Consider the following 10,210-nt stretch of genomic DNA (forward strand, 5'->3'; position numbering starts at 1 on the left):
TTAAAAAAAGTAAAACCTAAAACCTAATTACCTAATACAGAAACAAGTGACCACCATAAAATACACCCAACGACAGCAGGTGAGTTTCGAATAACATGCAGGTTCAGTACCGCACCATCGCTCATTGCCACTGTCTCCTATTACAAAGTATGTTTTCTGGTTTTGTGGGATTTATTAGTGGCAGAGGAGTTTCTTTTTTTAGTCTTTAGTTTATGGTTTTTCTTAAGTTATTGGATTGAATTATTACTCCACCACATAATGTTCAGCTTTTGTATCAAAATTATTATTTTATTAGTGCATTGCAAAATTAGGACTAAATTATTAGTTTGTTGTTGGTTTTTTAGTTTGTGCAAATTAAATGTTCTACTTACTTTTTTCAAATGTTTTAAATGATACTTAGATGGATTTAAATATTTAATTTTTATATGAGATAGTTACATTTGATTTTTAATTCTAATTATATAAGATTTAAACTTGTTTGATACATTTTTGTTTTTATTTATATGTGTATACATTATGCAAAACATGATATTGATTAGTATTTATTACTTATTATCTTATTTTAATTAATTATATAGTATATATAATTACATATGATATTATGACATCATTTGGTTGGACCGAACAGTCTAACCGATTAAACCAGTTAGAATTTGTACGAGACCTCTTCTGAATTTATGTTTGGCTCGGGTTTCATAATATTGGTTTCAACACATCCTCTCATAGAAACCTATATTATATTAGGACTTTGTTAGGCAATGGAAGTTTGTAGTTTTTAAGTAGATTACAACTTTTTTGACTTAGTCAATAAGTTATAGTTAATTGGTAAATAAAAATTAAGTCAGTTTGAAGATTTAAAAAAAAGTTCTGAAAGATATTCAAGGTAGTGTTTATAAATGAGATGAACTTTCAACAATTCATCTATGTACCATCAAAACATAAATAAAAACTGCATTAATTACTTGCAGCTAAAAAACATATTAATTCTTTATTCTTACATCACTTTACATCTCTTCTTAATATAAGATTAATTATAATTAAATAAATAAAATATTTCGTGTTTAACAAAAATAGAGGGTCTAAAATTTTAATTAACTAGGTAATTACCCCAGTTAATATTTATAATAATAAATATAAAAATTGTAGGAATTGTTTGATTATTTTTTCAAATTTCAACTTGTTCTAGCTAGAGTTAGTTTTACTAAACAACTCTAGTTTAATAAGATACTCACATAGTTATAAGCTTCTAGCTATTCTCATAACTGCGTAAGCTTTGGACATCCTAAGTGAACAATTTTTTACCTCGAGTCTTTACCAAAAAATGAAAGATATTGAATTCTAACTTTAAGATCACATCAAGTTTAATCTTAAAAACAATTAACTATACGGTAGGCCTGGTCCAATATGGATAATTCCATAACCTATTTAAGATTTCCAATGGCTTGTAGGAAAAAAAATGAAAAACTCTCATTGGGTGTACATTAGCATTATCAATTTATCATTCACATTCCACTTCCTTAGTTACATTACTACCTAGCACTCTATGCTCTGTGTTATACTGTGAATCAATTTGGAACCTCCGATCCTTACAAAATCTCATTTCCCACCACAACTTATGAAACAATCATATAATCTAATGTTTTTTATTTATGAGTATGTATAGAGAGAAGGTAAAGAGAATACCATTGCCCTTCCCTTTTTCGGTGGCTTCAACTATTTATAATGTGATATAAAGTGATTTACACTCCAAAGGGAGGAGTTATCATTGCAAACACCATGACATTATCCTTTTAGCAACCTTAGATTGATGGCCCTCTAAATTTGGACTACCTCTATTGTGTGGGCCACGAGAACATGTTTAATAATCGGATGACATGTCCTTACCTTTAGCATGAAGGAAAGTTCTTTAGCATAATAGGTGTTGATATGGATTATTCTTGTCGTCCTTTTCCTTAGTTGGGTTGGTCAAATGGGCACAATTGATAGTCATATAGGTTGGATCTTGTTTGCCTGAGCATGATTAAAAGTCGTGTACATCAGATCATGTATGTTTGGTAGTTGGCTTCTGGTTGGTCTTGACACTGGGACAAAGCAACTGCCTTAATATCGTGTTGTTGTCATTGTTGGGCATGTCAGCAAACTTGAATTTACCAAGCTTGAATATGATCAACAGTCGTGTAGATCAAATCTTGTATATAAGATGATTGACTAATGGTTGGTTCTGACATTGAGATGGAGCATAATGCAATAATACATCACATTCTGAAGGCATTATCTCAATCGATGCATACATATGTGTATTTTTGTATCCAAGTAGTTCGCAATGTACCCCATTTTTATTAACTCAATATTATACATGTATTTGGTAAGACTCAAACTTATAAACCTAAATGTCAAATTTGTAAAATATTAGGAAGATAAAAATTGATTAAATTTAAATATAAATCAGTTCAAAAAATTTGTTGTATACATGAAAGTCATTGTAAGCAATAAGATAATAACAACTTAGATAATAACTAATAAGATAAACATAAACTATAGTTCAATTCAAATAAAATGAAACTAACTACATTCTACATAAAATAATGTTCTATAAATCTAAATATGATATAACAAAATATAAGTATAAAAAAAATCAAAATGGGCAATTGCTGTCTAACTTGTCCATACTAGGATAGGTAATACAACTTGTTAATTGAAAAACGAGTTAGAAGTAGCCAGTAGGGTATTTGAACAACACTCAAGTTATATATCCTAAATATATATATATATATTCTTTAACATGATCAAAGAGATAGAAATTGGGCTTAGTCCATTACAATTTTTGAATATGATTGAATAGAATTTCTTGTGGCCCTAGATGGACAATTTGGGGAGTAAATATTGTAAAAACAAATTGAGTCATAGAAACTACAGAGTACTGACAAAGCGTGAGTGACTGCCCAGTAATAAAAGCAACTTCAAAATCAAAGGGCATGCATAAAATTTTATACAGATAAGGGTTAAGATCGAGTAAATAATTGTAAAAATATTTTTTAGTCTAAATATTTTTGAAAACTAAATTCTTTAACTATTTAGTTCTTCAATATTAAAATATTTTTTAATCAAGATGAGGTAAAGAAAACCCTATAAATAAATAATGTGTATAATATAACATTATCAAATGTTTTTTATGACTAATTATAACAAGTGATACAATTTGTATGATGGAAAATGTATTCTCTATTTTCACACTTGCTACTAAAATTCATCTCTCCATTGAGAAGAAAGAGCCTTGAGAAACAAAATCAAATCCTTTCCTTAATTTTCACGCCTCACTTCATTTAATTTACACTACCTCACTCACCTCGTATCCTCTTTACTCTCTCCCCCTTCATTTCCATGCATTTATAAGGCTCACACTTCAAAGTTCAAACCACACTTTACACCACCATTTTTCAACATCTAAACAATATATTCACATATAAACCTATGTCATAAGAAAAATAATTAGTATATGATACTTTGTATAAATGATTAAATTTAATTTTTTTACAAGGTATAGGAATTCTATGGAAGACTATATATGGAAGACTATATTTATACACAGTTAATATATTATTCACTATTTATTTATAGAGTGCAATATTTATGCACTACGAATATAAATATTTATACACATTCAGCATATCATTTATTATTATTTTATATTATTATTTTTTAATAGTCGATAATGAGTAAAAAATAAATGGTAGATGATAGACTAATAGTATATAAAACTCTTACATTATAAGTCTATATATTTTTATTTTATTTTTTTGTATTACTTTGAAAAAGTGAATAATAATTAAATATAAATGAGTATATTAAATTGTTAGACAATTGCATTTTTTCTTTTATTTTTTCCACCACCATCTTACCTCTTTAAAGTTAAACCCTATACACCATCATCATCCACATAGACTCCTAGTCCTCCTACTCTTACACTATAAAGTGAAGAACAAAAAAACGGTTGAGATAAGAAAAAGCTTTGATTTCACTTTCTAACCTTTTGTTTTTGCTCTGATGGGTTCTTTGAAAGAGCAAGAAAATGTTGAAGCAACAAAGTGTGTGTGGGTTCATGGTCCTATAATTGTAGGTGCTGGACCTTCAGGTATTGCTGTTGCTGCTTCTCTCAAACAACAAGGAGTACCAAGTGTTGTTCTTGAGAGAAGTAATTGCATAGCTTCATTATGGCAAAACAAAACCTATGACCGTCTCAAACTACACCTTCCTAAACACTTTTGTGAACTTCCACTAATGCCCTTCCCTAAGGATTTTCCAAAATACCCTTCCAAGTACCAGTTCATTTCATATATGGAGTCCTATGCTTCACACTTCAATATTGTTCCAAGGTTTAACCAAAGTGTTCAAAGTGCTGAGTTTGACCCAAGTTCTGAAATTTGGGTTGTTAGGACTCAAGATTTTGTGTATATTTCACCTTGGCTTGTTGTGGCCACAGGTGAAAATGCTGAACCTGTTATTCCTAACATTCCTGGGATGGAGTTGTTTCATGGTTCTATTGTTCATACCAGTGTGTATAAGTCTGGTTGTGAATATAAAAACAAGAAAGTTTTGGTTATTGGTTGTGGTAATTCTGGAATGGAAGTTAGTTTAGATCTTTCTAGGCACAATGCCATTTCATATATGGTTGCAAGAAATACTGTAAGTTCTCTCTTTTCTTAATATTCTTTATTATTAACATTTGGATCATTAAAACATGTGTTAATGGATATAATTATATAAGCATAGTAGGAATTGCACAAGTGTTTTAACATTTTTTAATTCAAAATTATATTTTTAATATATATATATAACATCAAAATTCTAAAGTAAAAACAAACAAAAAAGACTGTTTGGTATCCTATTTTTATTTGATATGTTCAATTTGGTAAATGGTACTCATTGTGATTTCTATTAAGAGAAAATAATATATTTGATTAAGAGTTTTTCATACTGTTAAAATTTTATTTATCATTTATAGTTTTATACTAATTATTATTGATTTTAACTAAAAATAATGAATATGAATGTTGTATTGACTCTTTTATTAATTATTATTATTATTGTGGGAGACAAGTCTTTGTTATTATTATTAGTTAATAATGATACATAATTGTTGAAGTACTGAAATATGATTTTCCCATTTGGGTAACTAATAATAAAACTTGGTATTATGTCCTTTTTTGCTGAGTTAGGTATATTTTGAAATGATGCAAACAGGTACATGTTATTCCTAGGGAGATGTTTGGTTTCTCAACATTTGGAATAGCTATGGCACTCAATAAATGGTTTCCTTTAAAATTAGTAGACAAGTTTCTGTTGGTTGTGTCTAGTTTCATGTTGGGTAACACCAATCACTATGGTATCAAGAGACCCAAAACTGGACCCATTGAGCTCAAACTTGCAACTGGGAAAACCCCTGTCCTTGATGTTGGTCAACTAGCAAAAATTAAATCCGGTAACATTAAGGTAAAATTTTATAAGTAATATTTATGCACTGTCAATATAAAAGTTTATTTATAGAGAAAAAATGTATGTACTGACAGTGGAAGAGTTTTTTACACTATCACTGCATCATCTCTCATTCATTTTATATTTGACTCTTAAAGAAAAGTAATACAACTGAATGAAGAATGATGCACTGACTGTGCATAAATCCTTTTACCTTCTGTGTATAGATATTACACTCTTATTTACCTTACATATAATGATTAAACATGAATGGTGGATGATGCAGTGACAATGTATAAAATGCATATCGCATATATTTTTCTATGCATTGTTTGTGTTAAGGTTTATATACATTCAGTGTATCATTCACCATTCATTTGTATGGCATTTTTTGAAGAGTCGATAATGGTTAAACATGAATGGTGGACAATGTAGTAAAAATGTATAAAACTCATACACTATCAATGCATATATATTTTTTTCCCATTAATACATGTTAAGGGTATATGGACAATTTAAATTTGAGGCTAAGATTAAATTTGCTATGTTTTTTTAAGGTGATGGAAGGTGTGAAGGAGATAACAAGAAATGGAGCAAAATTTGTGGATGGACAAGAAAAGGAATTTGATGCTATAATCTTAGCAACAGGATACAAGAGCAACGTGCCTACTTGGCTCAAGGTAGAAAATGACATGATCTCTTACGTTTTTAGCTTTATCTTATTATGAAGCACTTATGATCTATCACTTTCTATGCTTTGGTCACTTGCACAGTGCACTAACATACAAATCTCTTCTTTTCTTCATGCAAAAAGAAAGAATAAAATCAGTTTGGTTTCTGTGCTGGGTTACTACTATAATTATAAATATATAGTTATGATTTATACAATGTCTTTATTTAATTAAAATAATAAAAATATTTTGGGTACAATCACTATATATATCAAACCTATAATAGTAAGTTATTTAAAGGAGAAAAAAGTGGGAAACAATAAGAAAATGAATGGTTTGGTTCTATATACTTTCTTTTGTCAAGTTTTGATGTATCAAATGTTATTTATTATACATAATAAAACAAATAATTGTAATTTTTCATTTTATCAATGAACTTACTTTTTCTTCTATATTTATGGTTATAATTTGATTCATACTTTTCTCTCTATTATATCCACATTCTACAAATAGAAATGAGTGTAGTTTTACTCATCTCCTTTTATAGACTATCTATATGCATATAAATTAAGAATAATTATCTGGGTATGAGTAAAAAAATAGTGTTATGTAATAAATCTATTAAATATTATTATTCACCAAATTCAAAGCAATGAATTCATTGTGACGTTTTATGATGTGTGACTATCATGAAATATCTCTATAGCAAGTTGCAAAAGGAACACATAAAAAGTATTCTTTTTGCTCTTTTATTACTTGCCCTTGCCTGAGATAGGAGTCAGTGGCACAGTGCTTCAAACCTGCTTAGGTATCTGCCCCACGCTTTGGTCAATTCCTTCTGCTCCAAATTTATTATATATCTTAAATCAAATATTCAAAACCCTTTTTTTTTCTTCTTTTTAAACGGATAAGGTGTGTGTATTTAGTCATGTAGCTATAATTCTCTGAAAGATCTTGTGTGTTTGACTATGCATTCCATCATTATGCATCATATTTACATTCTTTCATGATTGCAAAATTCTATTTAATTTCTCTTTATAGCATAACATGGCTTATCACATGAATTACTCAATAGAGTATGTTAACACATGTATTAGGGTAGAAATCAAATTTGGAACAAAATAATGTATTTGAAAAGATTAAAACTTAAAAAATGTGATTTTTAATGTATTATTTCTTTTTCTTTTTTTAATTCTTAGAACTTTCCTTGGTACCCATAATCAAATTTTATACACTTATTAGTCAATTAATGTTTTTTATGTTATTTTTTCAGAGTTGTGAATTTTTTGATAAAAATGGGATGCCGAAAATGCCCTTCCCTCATGGATGGAAAGGAGAGCAAGGATTGTATACAGTGGGCTTCACAAAAAGAGGTCTTCATGGAACTTCTTCTGATGCAGTCAACATTGCTAAAGATATAGCTCACAAATGGATGACTATTAAGGACAAGAGTTATTGCAATTCACATATTGTTCTTCTCAAGAATTCATAGTCCTTAATTAATTATTTTCTTTAACTAGAAGTAGGAAAAAAAAAAGAAGAATAAATGGCAGATGGGTAATTGCACAAGCTTTTTCTTTCTTTTTCGTTGTCCCTTTTTCCTAGTTTTCTGTGTATGTACAATTTTGTATTTAGGAGCATAGGCTTTTCTAACTACTCAAGTTTTAGCTTTGTACAAAACAACATCATAAATGAATTGGTACCTTAGTCAAACAAAGTGTAATTAGTGTGGTGGGATGTGGTTTAATTACTTTATTTACATTTACAATGCAATTTTGATTAAAAAAAATTGTACGCACAAACAAGTTTTATACACCATTATTATATTATTCATCAATTATATTTAATCATCATTGATTTTTCAAAAAATACATATAAATGGTAAATGATACAATTATTATGTATAAATTTTTATATTGATACTATATAGATATACATCATAAAATTAAAATTTGTAAGAAAAATATAGTTTATAAACAAATGTTAAAATTTAACTAATAAAGTATAGGTTTCCATGCAATTTCAATACTTGTATATTGGAAGGTTCTAAAGGGTTTTGATTTACTATGGCAATTTCTTTTGGGTACATTCGAAAAGAAAAACAACAAACAAACTAGACTGAAAGGCAATGATCAAAGTCAAGATGAGGTTGACATTTCAAGGGAGCCGAATTTCACACAAGTAGATTAGCGCACGAGTGCGTACCAATCTTAGCTAGAGTATCTGCTACATTGTTAACTTATCAATCTACGTGCTTGATAACGATAACCCAATTAAGAGAAAACCAAACACAAATCTTCATAACCGTATGCAAAATATCTTAAAGATAAATCTGCACACCCTCAAGAATAATGTGCACTGCTTCCAAATAGTCAGTTTCGAGAATGACATTCTTGAAACCATGACTCCAAGACAGATTTAGACCTTGATCGATATCCAAAAGCTCAGCTAAAACCGGGGAGCCTATGCCAAAATTCGTTGAGAACCCTACCAACCACCTCCCTTCATGATCACTAATTGCTCCACCTCCACCAATAGTACTATTATGAAGGATACAACTCATATCCATATTGACTTTGATCTAACCAATAGGGGGAGAGTCCACTCAACCTAAGCCAAATTATCATTCATATTCTCATAACACCCAATGTTTCGCCAATCAAAGAAATCCTAATAGATATGACACACTACAAAGTTAACATCCCATATGTTAGAACCAATGTAGGCCTCATTTTGCCACCGCCAAGCCCACCACACACCAGCCATGAACAAATGTCCATTACGATGATGGTAGTTCTCCATAATCCAGTGCTTGAAAGAAAGCATCCTCCTGAATGAATTTGTAATCATATCAAGCTTGTCCCAAAGTAGACAGGATTGAGGACAATATCTGAGAATGTGCAAGAGGGTCTCCACACCACCATGGTAACACTTGCAAAGAGGATCGGAAGCTAGTTTCCTTTTAAACCGTAGTTCATTTGAAGGTAGAGCATCATGAATTCCAAGCCAACACATAAATTTTACCTTCTCTGGGATTTCAAGATGTCAAACCCACCTCTAAACATTGTTAGTGATACCAACCTCCTTCTCTCTTAAGCTAAGCCATCATTAGCCTGAACTAGCTGAGTACACACCATAAGCACAACCTTCCAAAATCCACCCCTTATCCTCAACCTGCATGCCAGGAGAGAAATAATGACAGACAAGATCCTTCACCTTAGATGAGAGCATAGTATACAGACTACTAAAGTCCCAAGAGCAGTTCTTCCAGACATCTTTCACCTGAAGTTGTGTGTCAGAGATATGGACAAAATGGATGAAATTGCATAACTTACCACCACCCATCCAACTATCATACCATAGAGACGGTTTACCACTACCAAAGTGCATACTAAAACTCTCCCTTAGGAAGTTATAGGCCTTCACTATACTTTTCCAAACACAAGAAGCTGGAGACTTTACCTGAGCAAACATCAAAGACTTGTCACCCAAATACTTATCAGAAAAACCCTACACCACAATTTGTCATTGTTCCTAAGTAAATTCTAGCTCAACTTGCCAAGCAGAGAAATATTGCTAGACTGAGAAATACTAGTCATGTTTTGCATCTTGGATCTTCAATCCTGGGAATCCCGTCTTTCTTCTTATAGACCCATTTACATCTCAATGGTCGTTTTCCTTTGGGAAGCTCTGTCAAAGCCCAACTACTATTCTTATGTAGACTTTCAATTTCTTTATTCATAGCCACTAGCCACTATGAAGAATCAGCACAAGAAACAACTGTTCTATAGTTGGAAGGTTCAACACCATCATTTACCTCTTGTGCAACTAACAAAACATAAGCAATTAAATTATCACCATCAGTGTATCTAGTTGGCCTTTTAATTAGTCTTCTGGTTCTGTCTCAGGCAATACAATAATCATCTTATTGTTCATGAATAGGAGAAGTGGAACTATCATCATTATCAACATAATCATCATCAATGTTAGATTGATTTGTAGAGGAAGATGGAACATCAACATTAGGAGTTGTAGGCTTCACTATCAACTCCAGCTTCTTGCTAGTA

At 30.5% G+C, this 10,210-nt stretch overlaps 1 protein-coding gene across 1 annotated transcript; it reads left to right on the forward strand.

The window, feature by feature from the left end:
• LOC109357843 (probable indole-3-pyruvate monooxygenase YUCCA4) lies at nt 4,000-7,896 on the forward strand. Its single transcript, XM_019601897.1, has 4 exons — nt 4,000-4,683; nt 5,242-5,490; nt 6,030-6,152; nt 7,417-7,896. Exons 1-4 carry the CDS (start codon nt 4,045-4,047, stop codon nt 7,633-7,635), a joined length of 1,230 nt encoding a protein of 409 aa, XP_019457442.1. The 5' UTR covers nt 4,000-4,044; the 3' UTR covers nt 7,636-7,896.

This window comes from Lupinus angustifolius, chromosome LG10, assembly GCF_001865875.1.
Source record: "Lupinus angustifolius cultivar Tanjil chromosome LG10, LupAngTanjil_v1.0, whole genome shotgun sequence".
In the NCBI taxonomy this organism is placed as follows: domain Eukaryota; kingdom Viridiplantae; phylum Streptophyta; class Magnoliopsida; order Fabales; family Fabaceae; genus Lupinus; species Lupinus angustifolius.

Coding starts and splice junctions, on each gene's coding strand:
- LOC109357843 (XM_019601897.1), top strand. CDS start 4,045: ATGGGTTCTTTGAAAGAGCAAGAAAATGTTGAAGCAACAAAGTGTGTG. Junction 5,491..6,029: donor TTAAATCCGGTAACATTAAG/GTAAAATTTTAT, acceptor TGTTTTTTTAAG/GTGATGGAAGGTGTGAAGGA. Junction 6,153..7,416: donor ACGTGCCTACTTGGCTCAAG/GTAGAAAATGAC, acceptor TTATTTTTTCAG/AGTTGTGAATTTTTTGATAA.